Source organism: Xyrauchen texanus, chromosome 43, assembly GCF_025860055.1.
Source record: "Xyrauchen texanus isolate HMW12.3.18 chromosome 43, RBS_HiC_50CHRs, whole genome shotgun sequence".
Lineage (NCBI taxonomy): Eukaryota > Metazoa > Chordata > Actinopteri > Cypriniformes > Catostomidae > Xyrauchen > Xyrauchen texanus.
In genome coordinates, this window is record NC_068318.1 from 16,207,447 (window position 1) to 16,231,822 (window position 24,376).

The window sequence follows — 24,376 nt, forward strand, 5'->3', positions numbered from 1 at the left end:
ATATTTTGCCTTTGTCAAAATAATGTTTTGTGGTAATCAACATTGTGCCACAAATGCTGTCGATTGAGCTTAACTTGAATTGAACACAGAATGTTCCTTAAGCGAGTGGTGTAACAATAATGTTGATTAAAATAATAATCATTTTAATTTAACTACACATTTTTATTGCGAAAAACTCAAATCACAAAGTGCTGAACCAAAACAGAAGAACTTTGATTTACATTTGTTAATTATTGCAGCTGATATTATTTCCAGATCGTTCGTCACACTGGAAATGGAACGCCATTTTGAGTGCATATCACTGAGCGAAACAGTAAGCAGTGTGCTCTGATTGTACACTGCACATTTTGGTAAATGTAACAGATCATCTGGGTATTGCATGCATACTGACCAAATACTGTAGAAATATTGGTTATAGTTAAGTGAGAGAAGTGTTATTTTTAGCACATCACCAGTTTAGTATGCTTTGGTGTTTAAAATCAGTGTCATTGGTGTACAGTATTCTGGGCCAAACTTTAAGCAAAAGGAAGAAAACCCATCCCAATAAAACAACAAAGCCTAAAATGCAATGCATATGTTGTGTTATATAAATCCTGTATTAGAAGACATCATCATAAATTACAAATATATTTTCTGACATCTCTGTGGAAAAATTGTCTGATATGAAACAATCACTTTATAACTTTATAAAATTCAATTCTGCACTGATAAGTTTAAAATGCGCCATAGTTGAATCAAAGCAGCCCAAAATATCGCATGATAATGTAACTTCCTGAGCTTTATTTTACAATGCCAAAAAACACATTGCTTACTGTAATATCCAGGCTGGTTTGATGTTTTTGGCCACAGATTTTGGGAATAGTTTTCATCTAGTGGCCGTTAGTTGCTTGGCTCTTGCCTGCAGTGCTAACACATCTGAGTGATCAGCATGGCTGGTTGTTGATGAAGGTCAGCATCTTGTGATGTGGGGCTTTGTACAAGGTCGTGAAACTACCAGGATTAAGAGTGCCATGTCCTTCCTCATCCACCTGACCCATCAGGATGTAGTTTTGACCTGGCAGAAAGAGGGTTTTATGTTATATAATAAAAATAAAATGTGCTGATCAGTATAAAGAATAAAGGAATTGCATGTATTTGGGGAGGGTAGTTGCATAGTTCCATGTACAGTATGTGTGTTTTGTGTATGTGGCCATACCTCTGCGCAGAAATGGGCATTTTTTGCAGGGTATCACAAGTTTGACAGACATGGTTTCTCCAGCTTGGGTGATTGTAAGACTACCAATCTTGTATGCTTTAATTAAGGACACTGTAGCTTGCAGGCTTCCTTTAGGTCCAGGGGTCAATGACATCAGCATACCAGTGATCACTGTGAAAGACAGACATTGAGAAGACTGAAGACAAATCCCTCTTAAAAGAAAAAACCTTATTCACGCTAGCGCCATCTTTGATTTTTAATGAGAATGACAATGAGGCTGTGAGGGATAGATTTACAGCCCCTTCAATGAGCTGTACAGGAATTTAAAATGTTTTTGGTTCGTTCCATGGACAAAACATTTCTCAAATATCCGTCCAAGAACATTCAGTACATTCCACAACTCCAGACAGCGCGAGTTGTGTAAAAATGTGATTTAGGAGCTTTATACAGCTTAATACCGTTCGTGCCATTGAAGAGATGGTAAGTCCATCCCTCACAGCCTCATTGTCATTCCCATTAAACATCAAAGATGGCGCTGGTGTGAATAAGGATTGGACTGCATTGGAGAAAAAACTGAGGGATACCCCTATAAGAGAATTCATTGTTATCATCTGAAGGGGTGGATTTTTACAAGTTATACCTTATTGTCCTCATTTATAGCTATTATATTTATTCATTTCTTTAACTATAAGGTGCAAGTAACATGTAAACTGAGGCGTGACTAAGGGTCTGGCCTAGGAGTGCAGTAACAGTGATTACTCATTTAGCCCGGCTTCTGGAGAATATGCATTTACTACATATTGGATTTATTCACAAATACATGTATCTGTTGTAATTATTATGTAAAGAATCAACTATTCTATAACCATTTGATTCTATTTTATTGAATCATTACTAATTGTATTAGTGAGAGAGAGAGAGAGATTTTAGTTTCTTTAATGTGATATTATCCTATGTTTCATTTGGTCTTGTGTATGTTTCTGTGTTTTCTCCTGCTCTCTGTCCTAAAGTTCCACAGATGATGAGGCCTGACATTCCAGCAATCTTGGGGAGAAGATAGCACCAATACATCGAATGTCTAGATAAATTATGTCTCTGAATTATTTACGGTCATTGTGCCCTCACAAACGTGACTTTGCCGAAAATAACTTCCAAGGATTTGAATTGCTCTCCTTGGTACCTCTTTGACGTAAAGAAATAAGGAGTAGCCATAACTGACAGCTAACCTCTGATATCTAATCAGAATTTTGTCTCAACCAAGGATGGGGCCTCGATTCATGTTGTGGCTAACAATTATTGTTTGTATGAAGACAGAAGCAGTCCATATTTGTAATATGTTAAAATATTTGAAGTAATTGAACTACCAGAATGCTAGAAATTAATGTGATTTGCATATGACTCTAATTGCTTTGGAAAGTTTGTAAAACTGCCCTTTGACTTCCTACATTTACATTTATGCATTTGGCAGACGCTTTCATCCAAAGCGACATACAGTGCACTTATTACAGGGACAATCCCCCCGGAGCAACCTGGAGTTACATGCCTTGCTCAAGGACACAATGGTGGTGGCTGTGGGGATCGAACCAGCGACCTTCTGATTACCATTTATGTGATATAGACTTTAGTGTTTCACACAAACACGCAAAGAGAAAGCCATACTTTCTTTTGAACAAGACGTCATCCATTTGAACAAGAAGATGAATGAGGGTAAGTAAATGACAGAATTGTCCTTTTTTGGTGAAAAACTCCTTTAAAACATTAATGTGCCATTGCTGAGGTTTGTTTTAGGAGATCATTACTTACCAAAATCACTAGCACAGAAGCTGGCCTTGATGGTTCCATGTCTTTTACATGCCTTCGCACACAGTGGGTTTACTTCTGTAGCTGAAAATAACATTGAAAAATGTATTGCAAGATCAATTCACAACTATCCAGTGTCATTTGCTACTCTTATCTTGTCCTCACCTGGTTTGGGCCCATCGGGTGCTGGTTTACGGAATGGAGGTCTAACAGGTTTACTGGGTTTTACGGGTTTGGGTCGTAGCTTTGGCTGCTCAGGCACATCTTTAGTTGTGGTTGTAGTTGGTGCTTCTGTTGTCAAGGCAACAGGTCTCATTGGTTTATCTAGGGTGAAATGGGGCTTTTTGGGTGCGGATGGCATTCTAGTTCCTGACGTGACATCGCCTCCTACAGTTTGATTTCGGTGGACACGTGGAACGCTATTGTACGTGCCCATAAATCCATCTGAAGTAACACTAAGGTCAGACACAAACTGCACCAATAGCACATTACTATTGGTAACAATGTTTCTAGAGGGGACATAAAAAAACAGGGGTGAATGCAACTGTAAATACATTATTAGTGTGGTGGCTTGTGTTTCTCTCAAACAGATTATATAAAATAGAGATGATCAGTTCAGCCTATAATTGTTACAGATTCTCGCAATTAAACGATTGTGTATTTAAAAAAACATTAATGTTAATTCCTTCTTAAGTGATAAAAATGTAACATTTTAAACTAAAAAAGTAAGAACCAAAACAAATTTGCAAGCACTTAAAGGGATAGTTCACCCAAAAATGAATATTCTCTCATCATTTATTCACACTTATGCCATCCCAGATGTGCAAAACAAAAGTTTTTAGAAGAATATTTAAGCTTTGTAGGTCCATACAATGCAAGTAAATTGTAACCAAAATTTTTAATATCCAAAAACCACATAAAGGCAGCATAAAAGTAATCCATACTACTCCATGTCTTCAGATGTGATATGATAAGTGTGGGTGAGAAACATAAATATTTAAGTTCTTTTTACAATAAATCTTCACTTTCATTTTGACATTCTTCTGCTTTTGTTTTTGGCGATTCACATTCTTCATGCATATCACCACCTACTGGACAGTGAGGAGAATTAATAGTAAAAAAGGTCTTAAATATTTATCTGTTTCTCACCCACACCTATCATATGACTTCTGAAGGTATAGATTAAACCACGTGTTGTATGGATTACTTTTATGCTGCTTTTATGTACTTTTTGGATATTCAAAGTTCTGGCCTCGATTCAGTTGCATTGAATGGACCAACATAGCGATATTCTTCTAAAAATCTTGCATTTAATTTTTTGGGTGAACTAGCCCTCTAAACCATAATACAACTTTGCATATATAATGCTATAATAATAATATACTGTACATAGACTCTTATTGTTGTAGTTCAATGATTATTAAGTTATCATTGTGTCAAATAGCAGAAAAGAACATAGATCGGTTAAAGATCGGTTCTGCATATCGGTTATCAGACACTTAAACATTAAAAAAATGGCATTGGTATGGTCATAAAGTATATTGGTTTATTTGTCAATAACAATATAATCAGAGTCAAACAGACAATTTACTGACTGGGGAGCAGTGTCTCCGCAGTATTTTCCGATGCGCCATGAGTCTTTCTCTCCTCCATTAAAGAATGCTACATAGTCAAAGCGGCAGTATGTGTCCGACTCCAAATCAAACTTATCAAACTTCACCTCAATCACCTGAAACATAAATAATTACATTAATTATAATCAACAAACAAAAATAGTGCAAAATATGAAGTATTTGCCAAAAAAAAGAGTTAAAATGATACTGATTTGTTGGGGAAACTCTGTTAACATAATATATGGGAAATCAGCTCAGATTAAGGAAACAAAAGTCTTTTTCCAAACAGGCCTGTTTCTTCTTATCATATGACAAACAGACCCGCAGAAAATGCCTGGTCTGCTGCCACTCATTCAAAGTTGAATTACTAATTGAATTTTCCTGACCATTTCCGGCTCCACTGTGATAAGCCAAGAACAACTTATGCCAGGTGGGTAATTTTTCTCAGGCCAGTTTGGAGTTTTGATTGTGCCCTGAGACTTTGTGAGCTTTCCCCCACAGAACTGGTGCTCTGAATGAAAGAAAAATCACATTAGGAAAGAAATCATTTTAGAAAAATAGACCATCAAGGCTTCCAAAAAAATAAAAAATAAATAAAAAAACAAATGACAAAAAGGACATCTTTCTTTGCCAGACACAGTGCTTAAAGTTTACAGCAGTAATGTAAGTAATTTGTATGTTGTGTGTTTGCCCATTAGAAGTTTATGTAGTTTAGAGTTTTGAGAAGTTTAAGTTCAGCCAATTACAGCATAGGATGTTTGATGTTTAAAGTACATAAAGAGTAGGATTTTTGGACCAATGAAAAATTTGACTGTGGGTTGGTATATCCAGCACAGCACCTCAGATATGCAAACCAAACGAATGTCACCAACAAAATGTACCATTGGCTGTCATTAACTGTCACAGCTGGTAAGGACAAATACTCAGATTAGAGACAGATTTTATTGTTTATAGTTTATTAGGTCGCTCCTGGTTAGGACAATGTCAGGATGGTTTCTAATGGAGGAAATTTATTTTGGACAGATTGATTTTACCATCCACATGTGGCTTTTCTCCTCTGAAGTGGGCCAGGAACCCGCTTCCTCCTGTTCTTGAATCTGATACCATTTCTATCATCATGGTGTTGGACGTGGAAATGAGAGCCCCTGGCCGAAACGTTCCGCAGAACCGCCCAAGCTTCTGCACCATGTTAGAGTGTCCGTTATACACATCCAGATAGTCGTAGCGGCAGAGGGGATCAGCCTCCAGGTCAAAAATCCTGAAGGTGAGCATGACCACATTACCCTCTGGAACCTAGTGTAAAAAGAAGGGTTGCAGTGAGAGATATGCTTAACCCTGGGTTATTATCTGTTTTATCACTAGGTGGAGGCCACTTTTAAACCTGGGTTAACATCTGTTTTAACACTAGGTGGAGGCCACTTTTAACCCTGGGTTAATGTTTGTTTTAACACAAGGTTTAGGTCACTTTTAACCCTTGGTTAATGTCTGTTTTAACACTAGGTGGAGGTAACTTTTATCCCTAGGTTAATGTCTATTTACATTTACATTACATTTACATTTATGCATTTGGCAGACGCGTATTACAGGGACAATCCCCCTGGAGCAACCTGGAGTTAAGTGCCTTGCTCAAGGACACAATGGTGTTGGCTGTGGGGATCGAACCAGAGACCTTCTGATTAACAGTTATGTGCTTTAGCCCATTACGCCACCACCACTATTTTAACACTAGGTTGAGACCCCATTCAACCCTGGGTTAATATGTGTTTTATTACTAGGCTGAGGCCACTTTTAACCCTGGGTAAAGCAACATTTCACACTTTTAGTTTTGAAAGTGGCTTAGCAACATTTTTGCTTTTGTAGTGCTAACACCAAATTGAGGTGCCAGAAAGTTACGAGTTGTTTAGCAACAAACAACCAATCATAGACTAAACTAACTTGCCTCACAAAATATTATTGGGCTTTTTACAGTCAGTGGAAGCAAAATAATGTTAAACAGTAATGGCAAAAACCTTAAAGGTGCACTCTGTAATTTGTCTCCCCATTAAAAAAAATTTACTCCTAAAGAAATACATTTTAACTTTGAAACCACTCACTTGAGATTACGACTTTAGTCATATCAGTAACCATATAAAAGCTGTTTTATTGAGGGGCGTGCCCTCATGGAGGCTGCCATTTTAGGATCGCATGACCAGCTAAATACTACTCGCTTAATCTCATTAACCATCTTTTTATTGGACACTTTCACTCCAGGATAAAATTAATCATGTCTGATTGCGAATAGAGAATTTCTACAAGGGCATCTGTTACTGAAAACTGAAAATTTTTAATTATGCTGCATCCACACCGCTGGGTGTCACTGTAAGTCCAAGATGACACAACCAAAAAGTTAGTACAAGAAAATTTTAGAGAAACAGTAATAGTAAAATAGTATTTTTGGAAAATATTTTTTGAAAGGATGAACACACATAAGATGAAGAATATAGTCATATCAGCCTTAGAGATTATTTACTCTACATATGGTGCTGATTGCACTTAATGAGCGCTGCCATGCTGAGATCATACATAATATACTAGTCAAATATTACTCGCTAAGTGTTAAGTGTTAATGTTAACTCACTGTGATGTACCAGGTACATTTGCTGTTTGGTTTGTAGAATGATGGAAATCCTTCACTACCCACAAAGCCAGAGTCTCCAACCAGATCACCCCCACAGTTAAACGCAAGCCTAAGATTGAAAGAGAGATAAGCAGTAAGTATTGTAAAATACTTCAAGTACTCTATATTGCCCCATACACAGCATAAACACATAAGTGTTTTAATATCGTGAGGTTGCACAGTCAAAAGCTTATACAAGACAAAGCTTTTAAGGCCCATAATCTCACAAACTCAAACATAGAACTGAGAATATGACCTTACATTACACTTACACACACAGACACAGTTTACTGCTGCCTTAGCTTAGTGTATATAAGGGCATGTAAAAGGAAATCTGAAGAAAAAAGCTATGCAGACCACTGGGATACACAGGATGGAGGCTGTCTGCATTTACATCTGTTTGTTCCGAGTTCTTTTATGTAGTGGTGCTTAGGTTGAGCCAGGACACGTATGCATATAAATACTGGTGATTAGTTACTTCCTAAGACAGTTTCTCTACACTCACTATTGGGGATGTTTACTGCATGTTATATTTTCATTAACGTTTTAAAAATTTTACAATATTATACATTACAATATAAAATTACAAATATTTAATATTAACATGAGTAAGTAAATATAACTTACTTGCCACACATTTGGCTGTTTATACTTTTCTTAAGAAGAACAAATATTGTACAGATAGTAGTTAGAAATGCGACATACAGTTAAAGGGACTGTTCAGCCAAAAATAGTATATATACAATATAAAAATTACAAATTCTGTTTCCATAAAACAAACATGAGCATTAAAACATATTAAAAGTAGTCCATACAGCTTGTGTGCTGTATCCCAAGTCTAACGAAGACATACGATTTAAGTCGTTATTCCAGACTGATCTCACTTTGAATTCAGTGACAGGAGGGTGAAAGTTCTTCTCCTAAATTGGTCTGCGCTTACCCAAATTCAAACCACTCCCTCAGTAGCCGAAGCTGTAAGTGTTGTTGAACGTATGAGCGGGTAAAATGTCCACCGAGGGGTGCCAAAAGCAAGTTTTAAGCAAGCTGTATTTTTAGTTTTAATTTTGTAATACAGTCAGCACACTAAACCTAAAATAAGTGGAGTAAAAAGATAGTCTTAGAGGAAAAAAGAAAACCTTAGAATCTCAGCTAATTGTTGTTTAAGTGAATATGATTACTTCCTGGTTGTCTCCGAGAAGTGCCACAGGAAAAAGATAAACACATTTGAATTGATACAAAAATGTCTGGTGGGAGATGGCCCCTGTTAGTAACTTAGGAACATGGGGTCGATTTTACAGAAAAATGGAAAAGCAACATATCAGTTTCCATTGTGATAATTTTGGTTAATTACAGAAAAACTTGTCTTCCAACTGTCAAATCTCATTCATGCATTTGTACATTAAAACATGGTGCATCCTGATCAGTAACTAGACACACAATTTTTACAGTATCATTAATGTCATTATGTTGTGAAGCACTAGGAACTGTATGTTTGTTTCCTGATTTTACTCACTTTAGTTAGTATGGAAAAAAACCAGCTTGGACATCATTTTAAATGTGAAAGCCTAAATAGCTTCAAATCCTTTTCAAAATTCTTGCCCAAAAGAATGTCAGCCATTATTCAAGAAAAGGCCTGTCTGTTCTCCTCAGTAAAAGGCAGAACTTGGTTACTTGGTTTGAAGCAAACCGACCTGACTCACTCTTTACAAAACATTGAAGTGCTTCCATCTGCAACCCTTCATCTCCATCTATAATCAATACATACTGACCAAACCATGCATAATTACTGAGAAAACTGCACACAGACATTCTGATTTCTGAAGAGGCAAAAATTTGACTTACTACCAGATATAAACACACAAAAAGAGGAAAGAAACTTTAAGTAGTCAAATTTAAACAAGGCCTCCACTGCAGCACTTAAAATACAATGAGGTCATGTAGAATTGGTTATTAATAGCTACAGTGAGTGGTCTTGACATGCATTCTAAGTTCTCATTTACCCAAAACCATACTGCACCTGGTGTAGTTGATTGTCTGACACAACGCTCCTCCAAAACTCAGACACAGCAGCAGCCCCAAACTCCACACACCAGTCAAGCACTGCATATTCTCCGGCACTGAGATACATGCACTGTCACGGCCAAAGGACATATGACACAAAGTGAGAGAAGCAGGGATAGAGGAGGAGGTGTAGAGGGAGGGATGCTAAGTAAGGAGGGAGTGGGCGAGTGACTCATAGGGGGACTATGTGATGGGGAAAGAGGAAGCTTTAATTAGAGCCAGATGTTAGTTTCGGGTTGACTATCCGGCTTATTGACTTTGGCTATAGGAAAGAAGACTGCATCAACAAAAATGGGAAAGGAGGAATTATTCATTAATTTGCACGACTGCAAATTAATAAAATGCATTGCATAAATTGTCGGAATGAAATCTGTTTCATATGGTATTGAGAAATGGAATCTCCCTGTGGTATTCACAGTCATTTTTGACCGAAGAGGTCAGATATGTAACTCTTTTTTTTCTTTTTGTGATAATAATGATACCATTTCTTCTTCCCTGAAGTAAGAACAATACAGTTATGTATTTCTTTTGTGATTTTATGCTATTTTGATCTTATTTACATGTACATTTTTTAATTGTAACATTATTTTGCATAAACAACTAAGCACATGTTTGAAAAAAAATGTTCTTTAAGCTGAAACATGAAGAAAATATGAGAATGACATAAATTGGATGCAGATTGCTGCCATACGATGACTTGAAAGCCATGTCATGCCAGTAAAAGCCAGTAGATGTGTTGTCTGATGGCCTGTTGTAACCTAATTTAATATTTTATCACAAGATGCATTTGGATATGTACACTATGTGGAAAAAAGTATTGGGCCACACCTCTTAATCATTGGATTCTGGTGTTTCATTCAGTCCCATTGCCACAGTTGTATAAAATCAAGCACCTAGCCATGCAGTCTGCCTTTACAAACATTTGTGAAAGAATGGGTCGTTCTAAAGAGCTGTGGTACTGTAATAGGATGCCACCGTTGCAACAAGTCAGTTTGTGAAATTTCTTCCCTCCTACCCTCCCTAGCAACCAAGCCATTTTAGTTGCCTAGGAGACTTGGCTGGAGTCACTCAGCACGCCCTGGATTTTAACTCAGGACTCCAGGGGTGGTATTCAGCGTCTTTACTCGCTGAGCTACCCAGGCATTTCACATTCTTAAAATAAAGTAGTGATCCTAACTGACCTTAGACAGGGAATGTTTTCTACGATTAAATGTAAGGAATTGTGAAAAACTGAGTTTAGATGTATTTACCTAAGGTGTATGTAAACTTCTGACTTCAACTGTATTACATTTCGTTGATAATGATTTATAATCTCGCACGCTAAAGGGGTGCTTCAGCACCCCCTTGCGAGAAGGACCTGGCTGCAACCTGCAGATTGAGGAGGGGCTACACATGTCGCCCCGCCCATAACATAGTTTCATTGACTTGTTCATCTTTCATAGACATGCGTGATAGGAGATGTGGTCGTGGTTCCTGGTGTGTTATCATTGTTTTAGAGATATTGAATAGTTGAGCCAAACCATTTGATTATAGTGCTTACTTGTATGTGATATTAAATCCTAAATTCCATGGATTTAATCCTGCGTTAAAAGTGAGGAACAAATTGGGATTTATAAAGACTGAAACTGACGTGAAAATGTTCTTAAACAAATGCCAACTGAAAATCATGTGAATGTGTTTTTTGTGTTTGGTGCTCATGCATTTATAGGTATTACAACAACACTGATACACTTTTTCATTGTCACTCTATGGTGATAGCCTATTAAAAATTTATATATTTCTGTAATTCATTTAAATTCATAGTTAATTTCTCTAATCATGCGTTATAATGAAGGCTTTGTTAAATTGCATGTTTTGATTTACAGATTTGAATGGCCGCATCAACACAATTTGTTTACCTGTCCACTCAGTCCTACTACTTTTTTTGAAATGACACGTGAGGTACAACACAAAGTCACTTAGAGTCATAGCACTAAAATCAAAATGATATTTCCTTATTATTTCAATAGTTGAATCTTCGCAATAGTAGGATTAGTAATTTTGCCCTCCGCTTTTAACACGACTGAAATAACAACAGACTGTCAGACTCCTACTACATCTGTTTGCAAATGAACTGTGAAGTACAACACAATTTCATATCACTTACGAGCCACAGCACTGTAATAAAATGATCGGGTGACACTTTTAAAACGCATCTCTTTTAACATTTTAAAACGCATCTCCTATCATGTACAAATCAAATATGACCGAGCCAACGAGAGTATGTTGTGGGCGGGGCGACATGTGTAAGCACCGCCCCGTTCTGCAAACTGCAGCCAGTGATATTAAGACCTTCCAGCGCCTTTGCCGACAGAGGGCGCAGTTGTTTTAATTAATTTTATTGCACAATCTGTTGACTATGGAGGACCAGGAGTGCCACTTAAAAATAAAATGAAGATTCAATATATCAGTTTAATAATACAAACATAAAAATGTATATATATAAATCACTTTTAAATGGACAAATTAATAGATATTTTTAAAGTTGTTTATTTAATTCGTGTTTTTAAATGTATTGCAATAAAACCATAAAACAACAAATAAATAAAAACATTTTAAATGTATAAATAAATAGACACATTTAACATTGTTTATTTAATTCATGTTTTAAAACGTAGATTAATAAAACAATAAAAAGTACTTTAATAAATCATTTTAAAGGCACATGTTAAATCGCTTTTTTTAAAGCATTTGGCAAACCATTTCTCTATCTATTTGCCAAATGCTTTTCTTTATCCATTTGTCAATCGAGTTAAAAAAATGCCATTGGACAGTACACACGTGGGAGCAACCAATCACCTTTCGCCTTTCTCCCGCTTGTAAATGTAACACGCACTGTCATTGGACAGTTAGAGAGACCATACATAACGTAATTAGCAGGAGTTTGAAGACGGGTTCGAGGCGAGTGACGCAAAAAATGGCAGGTGAATCTGAATGTGTTTTCAGAGGGATTGCGGATGATTTGTTGTCTTTAGCTGATTTAAAACACGAATTAAATAAACAACTTTAAAAATGTCTATTAATTTGTCCATTTAAAAGTGATTTATTTATATACATTTTTAAGTTTGAATTATTAAACTGATATATTGAATCTTCATTTTATTTTTAAGTGGCACTTCTGGTCCTCCATAGTTGACAGGTGTTTCATTATGTTATCACTAGGAAGGAATAGTTCACCCCAAAATGACCACATGCCATCCCAGATGTGTATGACTTTCTTTCTTCTGAAGAACTTAATTAGATTTTAAGAAGTATATCTCACCTCTGTAGATACAAGTGAATGGCGACCAAAACTTTGAAGCTTAAAAAGCACATAAAGGCAGCATAAATGTTGGGTACAATGGGGTTAAAGGCACCCCTTTAAAGGCACACTGCTTTTCTGGTCACAAATTGTCTCAAGATTCAAGAAATACATGTAATTTTTACATTTATTTTTTTGTGAAAATTGGAGCAACATAATTTGTGTGAAAAGAAATAACAACAGAAGGTTGTGTTGAAAACAAAAGGTGGTGAGGGATTTATCCCATGGGTAAAAACCCCAGGGGGGTTATATTGGTGTAGATACCGGGGCAATAGTTATAGGGCACAATTTGTCAACTAATGCAAATTTTGAGACAGCAAGATGCTTTTTTGTGTAACAAATGAAGATATTGCTTATTCAAAATATCCAGAAAAGGGTTAATAATTTCTTGTTAATTTTAATCCCATTTGGCATTTCATAGCATCTCAAGTATTTATAAATAAATTAATCTCCAGTGTGATTGGATAAGTCAATGTGAGCCCAATTTGAAAAATGTTCACAACATATCTATTCCCCCACTTTTGAATGTGTTTAATATGGGCCTGTAGCCCCTACAACAAGGGGGCTTTTTTATACCCAAAATACTATCCTTTTACTTATTGGACAGTTATAGATTTTTTATATATATATAATCCCCTTGAACAAATTTAAAATGATTAATACAAATTTTGTTTCAAATAAATGTTAGAATTTCCAGTATATTCATTAGCTACATAAATGTATAATGTTTAATATATATATTAAACATTAGAAATTACAAACAGGTGTTTAGGAAAGTACTGTGGTAGAAAATCAAATAAAGGAGCCTTTTACTCCGCAGAGCCGTTAACCCCATTGTACCCTAATCCATACGACCCCAGTGGTTTAATTAATGTGTTTAGAAGCAGTCTAATGGGTTTGGGGTAAGAACAGACCAAAATGTAACTCCTTTTTCACTGTACATTGCAGTTTCAATGATTTCAAGCTCATATTAACTTCCTAGCATTTTTCGCATGCTCAGAGCACTTTATAGATGTCTCTAGGAAGTGTAATCAAATTACACTTGGGCGGTTGGCTCAGGTGGTAGAGTGGGTCAGCTACTAATTGCAGGGTTGATGGTTTGATTCCTGGCCCACACGACTCCATGCTGAAGTGTCCTTAGGTAAGGCACTGAACCCCAAGTTGCTCCCAATGGCAGGCCTTGCATGAGTCAATTGGGCACAGTGTAAAGTGCTTTGGTAACCTCTAAGGTTAAAAAAAACTGCTATATAAGTGCAGACCATATGATTGCCAAAGAGACTGCTGATGTCAAGATTAATATTGATTTTGGTCTGTTCTCACCTAAAACTGATTGGATCGCTTCTGAAGACGTATTAAACCACTGAAGTCATATGGATTACTTTTACGCTGCCTTATTGGGCTTTTTGGAGCTTCAAAGATCTGGTCACAATTTACTTATTAAGTAAAGTGTCTTAGTATCTGGCATTATATGGACCTACAGAGCTGAGATATTCCTCTAAAAATCTTTGTGTTCAGCAGAATAAAATCATACACATCTGGGATGGCATGAGGGTGCATAACAGAGAGTTTTCATTTTTGGATGAACTATTCCTATAAATACTTTAAAACATACAAAGAGACAAATAATAATATTGATATAAAAAAATAGAGAAAAAGAGTAACACAGACCTGTTTTTATTATATATTTATTTTTTATGTTGTCATTGTTTTCAAACACACACACATTTTCATTTCTAACTTGGAACAATAAACACAGGTCATCATAACTGTCTTTTTTTTCTTCTTTTTTTGTGTGCAATATATATATATGTGTGTATATATATATACATTTTCCCAAGACATTTTCCCATCCATATAATAGACATTGAACGATTTACTCTACAATTTATTTAATGTATGTCCAGTCGCCAAATGGTTCCCTGTTACAATGTACTTCGTTCTGTTTAATATACAATACACTATAACTTATGACACAATTCATAAAAAGAAACATAAAATCAGATTGTAAAGATCTCATTGCCCATGATCCTCAAGCCTAGTCCCTCCAAAGAGGCCAGACGACCAGGGGTATTACTAATCTAATCTTAAAACTTTCCTCCCCAAACAAACTTTCATAAATCAAATAAATAAACAAATTAAATACAAATTGTTATATCAATACAGCATCTTGGCTCTCGGTTCAATGCATTTCTAGTTGACCTGTATGCATTCTCTATTTAGTCCCAAAAACCCTCAACAAATCAATGAATCACAACCAAATAGTTTTCCATTTAACCAAGTTGTTAACTCAGTCACACTCTGTACAAGCTTTCTGAAAGTCAAAAAACCTCTAACCTTTAATAAGGTAGGGTTTCCAGTATTAATATCTTAGGTCACCATTCTTATCTTTAAAATAAAATTATAGGAAATAAATTCACCCTCTTCTGGTTAAGCACAATGAATATGTGCCACAGAGCACAACTGTGAAGCCGTAACTAATTCCTGCTCAAAATAAAGTAAAAAAACTTCAGTCTAAACAACTGTATGACATGTGTCATAAAGAAATCACTGTGGCTTTTGAGCCTGTCTGGTAAAGTCCTGCGTCTTCGTTGGTTCCCTCCAATAAAGAAGGCGCAATATCTTTAACAGGGTGACATTGCTCTCAAGCCACACATTTTTTAACAAAACATAAGTGCCAAGACAAGGAGAAAATGTCATCATACACTCACACAGAAAAGAAAAGCACATACATTGTTTTTATTAGTCCCCTATTAGAATGCATTCTCAAACGCTCTGATTAATTTGTCATGTTTGAGTCCTACCCCAATGCGTGTTCTTGAATTAGTTCCATCCCTTAAAAATATTGACAACCCCTGGGAGAAGAATTCTTATATTTGCCTAATATTTATCTATATATAGTCTTGCCTTAAAAGTTTCTCTATTTTGATATCATCTACATATAGTTCTAATTGTGGACGTTTATGTTACAAGTAAATGTAAAATGTCCCCCCAAAAAACAGGACCCCCTTCCCACAGGTGAACCCCACACTACAACACCATACAATAAAATTAAATAAAATGTATTTAATTCAGCAGCTACAAAGAAGTTTTAAGTTTCATGTTTCATACTCAGCATTTTAGATACCTAAAGGAGGAGTTGTGCTATCATTGTTGGTTTGGATATCGGGGTTTTAAATTTCTTTTCCTGTAAGCAATCATTGTCAATTTTTAACTAATACTAAATATTCAAGTAAAATAAAATGTAAACTTGAAAATGCTAATATTTTTCCTTTCCGTTTATTTCTTTTGCTGGAAGTGAGCTTTTGAAAACCCAGAGATCAGTAAGAGAACAAGGGGAAATGTTTAGTTCCTTAACCTGTTTTTGATGGCAGTTGGCAGTATAAGCAAGATATAATATGGTCTTTGGTCATTTTCAATTTAAAGAAGCCCTACATGAGCGGGATGCATCGGATGGGAACAAATGAAATGTACTAAGGCTATCTCCTTGTAAAAAAAGAAGAAAAAAAAAGCCGATGGATATCAAGATGAAAGAATGAAATAAGCCGGCTGCCTATCTTTACAAAAAAATCGAAATCAAAGTAGTTCCCGCAAGCTATTTCCTACAGATCATACTGATGGAATACACACCAGTGGAATCGTTACTCTAGACCCAACCCCTCAAAACAATGGCTCCGCCTCCTGTCAAAGTTAATCAGCTAATCTGATCCCTTCTCCCACTGGTTACCATGGGAACAGCCTTCCTTTACCTGCAGAAGTCTAAGCAGCCTAATCTGTTAGGATAAAGCGTGACACACCAATGCTCCTAAATAAAGTCCACACAAATTCTACTGTAATAATAGCCTCGGGAAGCTGGAGGCAGCAGAGTTACAGTTTGAAAAGAGAAAACCTAATGATGCTAACAAGGAGATGTGAGGGGATGTGATCACGTGCATATCCACAAGGCTCTCTTTTTGTCGACAGATTGAGTGGATGTTGATGGAGGCTTAATATATGCACAAGAGCAAACCAGGAAGGGCACGGTGAAAAACAAAAACCGGGAAAGGAAAAGTGTCCCCTCAGGTGCTTGGCAGTGTGTATATTACATCCGAACCCGATAAACACGACACAGAGAGGTGGACAATAGCGAGGGACACAAAGGCGCTTGTTGCACACATCAAGATCTGAAAGATCTGGTCCCTTTTCTGCCTGCTTCTCACATAAAAAAATAATACAAATATAATCTATAAAGAAAGAACAAATAAAAAACTCAAAAGGCAGTATCTAGATATAAGAGAGAGAACCAGAGCTGTTCTAACTAGCTCATGTTATAAAGTAGTTAGAGAAACCAATGTGCTTTCAGACAGATGAACTCATATGTGGGTAATGTATTGGTTTGGCAGTATTTTTAACAGGCTGATATGGTGTGAGAAGGTCACACAGCACATGGTTCTCTCTCAGTCGCACCTGCAGTCTAACTAGTTACAAAGTGCCATCGGAAACAAGCTATTTTTGCATGATACTATTTCCCCTCTGTATGGAGAATCTCTGGCCTTGAAAATCTTTACCAGCAGAACTATAGCGAAAATTGTGTTAGACAATCACTAAGCACTTTTAAACGTCTCTCTTCACTTAACATACAGGGCAATGGACTGTTTATAACTCAAGTGATTTTTGTGCGATTAATTACTTTGCCATCTGAGTCAAAACGAGTTGACAGTTATGCCTTGTATATTTAAGGCTGTTTAATACTTACTTGTAATCCTTTAAGATAAATACGCTTACTTTACACTGTGTGTTTTATAGACAGCATAGTTCTACGCTGCTTTTAAGGAATGTTTTAAGAGATAAGACACTACAGATATCAAATTAAGATAAACATCTACAGTCATTGGTCCAAATCTGTTGTGACAGTTCACTAATAGTAGAAAAGAAAGAAAGAAAGAAAGAAAGAAAGAAAGAAAGAAAGAAAGAAAGAAAGAAGTAGGTCAGAGATAGCGTGAATGTGACTAGGGAAATATTAGGAACTATTGATTTAGAACCTCAGTTAAGGGAGTATATCGCTTGTGCATAAATACACCAATACTCAGTAGGCAAGACTGAGAAAGACATCAAAAGAGTGAAATAGAGCGTGCACAATACAAACACCCAGATTAAGAGGCAGTAGTTTCAACCTGAAGCAAAATAAGTCTTACAAAAACGTAAAAAAATATACAAATGCACACTCACACACAAACTACAAAAACCATTATATCAGAATAAAACTCTACAAAGAACATTTTGAATATATATATCTATTATTATATATTATTTTATCTTATCATATTCTAAGTAGTTGCATGGGTTGGGATCTTATTTCGGTTGTTGTCACAAGTCATCAGGAGTCTGGATTATGAACAGTATTTCAGAAAAGCTGGAGGTATTTACAGAGGAGACAAGGCCACACACTCACTGACAGGACGAACGAGGAGTGACAGGGGCCGAGCTGTGAGGCCGTGGAGAAGGGGGGCAAGGGGGCTCGAGGAAGGGGCAGATTTAGACTCTTTGAGGGCAAATAAATAGATTGATGTGAGAAGTAATTTTTCTCATCTTTTTTGGGAGTGTTTTCTCTGTGGCTTGGAATCGGGCATTCATGAGCTCAGACTGGGGTAGGAACATGGCAATTTAGGTGCTGAAGTACACTGTTAAGAGAAGCAAACAATATTGTCAATTCTTGAAAAGCATTATAACATAATAGAATTTCAATGATGAAGAAAAATGAAATGGTGTCATACATGTTTGGAACAACATGGGTGTGAGTAAATTATGACATAATTTTCATTTTTTGAGAATTATCTCTTTAAAAGAAGGTTTTCTTTGCTTACCAATGATAATAATGAGGACAATTGCGCATATCACCCCCAAGATAATCATCATCTAAAGAAATGAGGCAAAGAGAGGGAGAGGGAGGCAAAAAGTAGTCATCACACCTGTTAAAAACAAACATTTCTGCATTTGATCTAATAATAAAGTGCTATTACAAGGTACAGTTTCTTTAAATATCATTAGAAGTAATGTGGTCTTAGCAATGGGTTTGTATATTTTTTATATATAGAGCTGGGTCGAAAACAGGCTTCAGAAACGAATGGGGCTCAGTGTAAAAATGCCAAAGAAAGTGACAAAAATGCCCCCAAATCAAAATGCGGGGGCAAAAAAATGCTCTTGAAATCTTTTTTATTTGTTCTATTAAGCCTAGGTATTCATATTATTGCATACAATTTAAGATATTGTCATTCAAATTGAAAATTAATGTTAATAAATTTATGTAATTTGACAAATAGAAACGCCCCTGAAAAATAGGCAAAAATTGGCCCTAAATGTAAAAGTTAATTTCTGACACTGGTTGATATTTGATATTTATTTAAAATTATGTATGTAATTTCTTATAGTCATTTATATATTGGTCTTGGGTTCTTGTAGTTCAACTGTTAGAGCATGGTGCTAATAACTCAAAAGTCATGGGTTTGAATCTCAAGGAATGCACAAACTGATAAAATGTTTTGTGCTGAATGCACTATATGTTGCTTTTAAAGGGATAGTTTACTCAAAAACATTCTCTCATCCTTTACTCACCCACATGCCATACCAGATGTGTATGACTTTCTTTCTTCTGCTGAACACAAATGAAGATTATTATAAGAATAGCTCTGTTGGTCCATACAATGCAAGTGAATGGTGATCAGACCTTTGTAGCTCCAAAAATCACATAAAGAATACAGAAGTAATCTATAAGACTCCAGAGGTTAAATTCATATCTGTAGAAGCAATATAATAGGTGTGGGTGAGAAAAATAACTATATTTATGTTATTTTTTTACTCAAAATCTCCGCTTTCACATTCACTAACAGATTTGAAAGTGAAACTAATCAAGCACCACATGTGACTTTCAGATATAAAAGTGAAAGCTGAGATTTAGAGTAAAAAACGGACTTAAATACACCTATTATATTGCTTCTGAAATTGTAGATTAAACCACTGGAGTCCTATGGATTACTTTAATGTTTGCTTTCTGTGATTTGTAGAGCTACAAATTTCTGGTCACCATTCACTTGCATTATATGGACCTACAGAGCTGAGATATTCTTATAAAAATCGTCGTATTCAGCAGAAGACAGAAAGTCAAACACATCTGAAATGGCATGAGGGTGAGTAATTGATATAAGAATTTTCATTTTTGGGTGAACTATCCTTTTAATAATAGCATCTGCCAAATTCATGTGCAAATAGTATTGGCGCCAATACACTGCTATTACGGTGTTATTGCCTGCAGAGACAGTAACACTATAGATACAGATACTGATACCAAATAACGGCAAACACTTGCATAAGACTTGCACAGGTTTTATATAAAACTCATTACAGCGATTAAGGACTCCTATTTCAAAACAGTAGTGATTTGAGTTTTGTCCACTTGTCCTTGTACTTTTAGCCTCACTTGAGACACATTGTGTGTGGTTTACCTTGGCGTTCTTCCACCAGTATTTATTCTTGAGCTTGGCGGCGCTGGTCTCAAACTGTGAGGCTCCAGCTTGCAGGGCATCAGCCCGATCATCCAGTTCTGACAGCTTCTGGTCCCTCTCCAGAACCTTGTCTACGTTCACACGCATAATGTCCACCACCTGGGAAATGACAGAGGCGACTTTTAGTTAGAAAACCATGTCATAGGAAACATATAATGTATGTCTTGTCTGACAATCGACACTTCTTCTGATGCACTGATGAAGATTTGCCAAACAGGGTTGGGGTTCACTCACCTCATCCACCTGAGCCTGTGTCTGCTGTAAGCGACGGTTGCTGGTAAGGTTGGGGGGAGCTTGGTTACCTCCCTCTGTGGCAGGAGCACCGGCAGGACCTGGGGCAGACCTGCAATGAAAATATACAGTCACTCGTCAGTGCTACTATATTACTAAGGTAATAATATACCTTTGTAGTCAATGGTACAATGATATAGAGTAGGCAGATTTAAGTAGATTAAAGAGGAGGCCTGTCAAGCCCTTAAAGATAAAAACTGGTCAGCAATCTTTTGCTTGTATTAAATATGTTTTATCTCTTCTGCTGTATGCAAAGATTTATAGAAGAATATCTAAGCTCTGTAGGTCCCTATAATTCAAGTGAATGGTGACCAAAATGTTGAAGCTCCATAAAGCACATAAAGGCAGTGTAAACGTTATCCATTTGACTACAGAGGTTAAATCCATGTCTTCAGAAGCAATATAATAGGTGTGGGTTAGAAACAGATCAATATTTAAGACTTTTTTTTTTTTTTACTATAACTCTCTACTTTTAAACAGATTGAAGATTTATAACAAACAGATTTATAGTAAAAAAGGACATACATTTTTATCTGTTCACCCCACATATATCATATCACTTCTGAAAATGTACTGTAGATTTAACGACTGGAGTCCCATGGATTACTTTTAAGCGGCCTTCATGTGCTTGTTGGAGCTTCAATGTTTTGGTCACCATTCACTTGCATTGAATGGACTTACAGAGCAATGATATTCTTATAAAAATCTTTGTTTGTGTTCTGCAGAAGAAAGAAATTCATACACATCTGGGATGGCACGTGGGTGTGTACATGATGAGAGAATTTTATTTTTTGGGAGAACTTCCTATAATTCAATACTATGTTCGCCAAATGACACAGTTGCCCCGCTAATACACCACCTCATCTGTGCACTCCCCAGACAATCGCAATGCTATTAATATCCTTATATTTAAAACTAACTTTGTAAGTGCACCTTTAACTAACAGAAACAAAACCTTGCAGACAGTGGACAGGGATTGCTGTTTTCCTACTGTGGCTGACAACATCTCTTTGCTATGGCCACTTTTAGCCACCAGAGGAAGACAAACTCTGTATAAAGGTCACCTCTGAAAGCTCCCTGCATCTAATCCTTGTTAGCAGAGCTTTTTCTTACAGTAAGATCACATACATCACAATATTTTAAGGAGGTGAATGAGTTGGGTGTAAAGCAGGCCATTTGTATATTCTTGCATACCATCCATATTCCTCACTTTCTCAATTACAATTGTCTTTATTTAGACATTAAATCTCACACGCTCTCACCTGTACTGAGAGTAGAAGCATCAATAGCACTTTGCTTTGAGTAATGTACTTTAGTTTAATGGTTTGAAACATAACCGTAACATTCAGGTAACTCAAATTCTCACGAGGGATTAAATCAAATTAGATCATTAGGAATTATGTATTAGTTAATTGATACTTTTTTATTTATCTTTCTTTGTGTTTAGAAGCACCAGCAGTTAATAGAAAGGTTTAAGTGACTTATTTAAGGGCAAATAGTCTGTAAACACGTGGTTTAACATTGAATTAATCACAGTCATAGGCGTATAATGGGTGTAGCCTCAATTTGAGTATTTCTCTTACCATGACTATAAAAGGTGGATAATGAAATAAGCTACAATATTTCCCATAAAAAGCCTCCAATTGCATTATGACCAGGTTGGATGAAACTAGACAGCAAACAGACAAATGCACACACAGTATTGTTCCCTGACAGCTGCCTGCCTGGTTATGCAAGGGCATTTCTCATCTACTCACAGACAAAATCTACAGAAAGAATGTGAATGAGGAGGAAAACCTCACGCATTTGCTGTAATTTCACGGAATACGCACTCACATAATGTTAAAATGAATTTAATAACTGGGTTGTTTCTATGGTCTTTCTTACACTCGACTTGAAAGGGTCATATGAATGATGGGGACAACATCCCCACCCCCACACGAGGCCTTTCTTTGGCGCGTGCGTCAGCGTCCCATTCATCAACAACATGCATTCTGTCAAATAACGGGAGCAGATGTTTAATCCCCGTTCAAAAAGAGCACAACATAATTTTACTGCAGGTAGGCAAATGATGCAACATTAAAACATCAGCATTAATTAGCATGGCCACTAATGTTGTAATAAACGTGACCAACAGGAGTCTGTGCAACATTTCCTGCTTCGTTTATTTAAACCAGTTGAGCAAGCGTGCCTACAAAACAGTAGATATATCACGGTCATGTTTTCCTTCAGAGAAACACCTGTGCCGTTTGTGCCAACGTTTTCACTACAGCCAAACCAAACATAATGTAATGTATTTAGCTAGGACTAAATGCACAGAAGGACGCGGAAATAACATCTAATAGAGATGTTAAAGATAAATCGAAAAAGCAACACATTTCCATCGTCCTCGAGGCGCGCGAGCATATGACCGACCGCGCGCTTACCAACCCCCACGATTCGCGCGGAATCACGCCTCGGTTTTCCAACCGTTCGAGCCGATTGAACCGTTTGAGGCTCGTTGCCTCAAAAATGTGGTGACATTTCCATTTCACCACAAGTTAAATGTCATTTGCGAAAATTAACCATATGCCATGCATGCAAAATAGTGGGCCTTGGTGGGGTTTTTGAAATGACACCGAAATTCACAACAGGACAACGATGTGGGTGGAGAAATAGCCAATGTATAATGCAATTAATATCGAATTTTATTAAATAATTGACAGCTTTTTTGCTTAATTTTAAAAGCGTGCGAGAAATTCCAGCCAAACCAGTCCAATCCGGTGTTTAGGCGTGATTAGTCACTGCCGCTTCATCCTAAACAAATTAATAAAGCGAGAAATGTCTGTATGGTTCAGTTAATTCAGTGACAACTATTTACTTTGACAGATGATAATATAGTGAACCAATTGTGATAACTAAAATGAACAAACATTGACCATTAGTAGCCTATTTATAGACTGTGCTATTAGCAAGACCAAGTGCGCTCGCGAGAATCCAGTGGGCCCCGTGAAATAACGCATTAAATGTAAAATAATGTATATATACACAAACATAAACGAAATTACTTTTAATAAATTGTTTTATCACATCTATTTTGTACACAACCCCCCATTGGCGAAGTAGAACCGACTCTCTTTAATATTCAAATAAATAAGCGGGTTCTAGAACGTCATTCAAATCCGATCGACAAATCTAAATGCGGGAATTTATTCAAATTAAACCGTACTCACATTATGAACCGGGCTTTGTTTGCGTCTACAAGAAGTGTATGGATGGACGCGCTGCTTCAGGCGTTTCTCTCCCTCTCCGGGATAAATAATGCACTCTCCAGGTTATTCCAGTGATGCGGTATTCCCAGCGTTTTTTAAGGGATTTTATTTATAATGTTTTCCACCGGTGTGGGATGTGTGCCGCGCCTCGCTATTATTCCCTTTATAATAAGGGCGCTCTACAGCTACTCGCTTCTGTCACTATGTACACATAAAAAATAGATGCTCGGATTAGGGGAACAAAGATGGCTCGTTGACGTCACTCGACATCCGGGAAGCTGCAGGTTGGAAAAAGTGACCGTAAGATACAGGAGATGGAGGATGCTTAGATTGTTAGCAGTAATGACTGCACGAGATAGGGCACATTGGGGCTGCCCATGTGGCCTGCCAGCAGCTGTACATGTAAGCAGACGTGGTGACACGGTCCTTGATTTGAATGTGCACCACATGCCTCGTGGTACATTTTATTTAAGTAAGGATTGACGAAACAAACAAAATGGCGGTCTTTAACAGGATGAATGAGCTGCGTATGCTGCACCCGTTTTTTAAATTTTGTGAATAAGATGAACAATCTAGAAAAGATCACTTTAAAATTTGTAAACTGTGTTAGAGGATTATAATATCATCCTGACCG

General features: G+C 36.7%; 2 protein-coding genes across 2 annotated transcripts; both read right to left on the reverse strand.

Annotated features, from left to right (window-relative positions):
• Nucleotides 1-171: 171 nt before the first annotated feature.
• Nucleotides 172-9,424, reverse strand: LOC127635877 (procollagen C-endopeptidase enhancer 2-like). Its single transcript, XM_052116147.1, has 9 exons — nucleotides 9,282-9,424; nucleotides 7,226-7,334; nucleotides 5,643-5,901; nucleotides 4,995-5,119; nucleotides 4,591-4,724; nucleotides 3,161-3,504; nucleotides 2,999-3,079; nucleotides 1,196-1,366; nucleotides 172-1,054 (listed from the first exon to the last, which is right to left on the reverse strand). Exons 1-9 carry the CDS (start codon nucleotides 9,413-9,415, stop codon nucleotides 924-926), a joined length of 1,488 nt encoding a protein of 495 aa, XP_051972107.1. The 5' UTR covers nucleotides 9,416-9,424; the 3' UTR covers nucleotides 172-923.
• A 4,917-nt stretch (nucleotides 9,425-14,341) lies between these two features.
• On the reverse strand, nucleotides 14,342-23,985 carry LOC127635422 (vesicle-associated membrane protein 2). The gene is made up of 5 exons (XM_052115464.1): nucleotides 23,704-23,985; nucleotides 20,435-20,543; nucleotides 20,141-20,299; nucleotides 18,506-18,557; nucleotides 14,342-18,322 (listed from the first exon to the last, which is right to left on the reverse strand). Coding segments are annotated over exons 1-5 (339 nt in total). The 5' UTR covers nucleotides 23,706-23,985; the 3' UTR covers nucleotides 14,342-18,305.
• Between the last annotated feature and the right edge of the window lie 391 nt (nucleotides 23,986-24,376).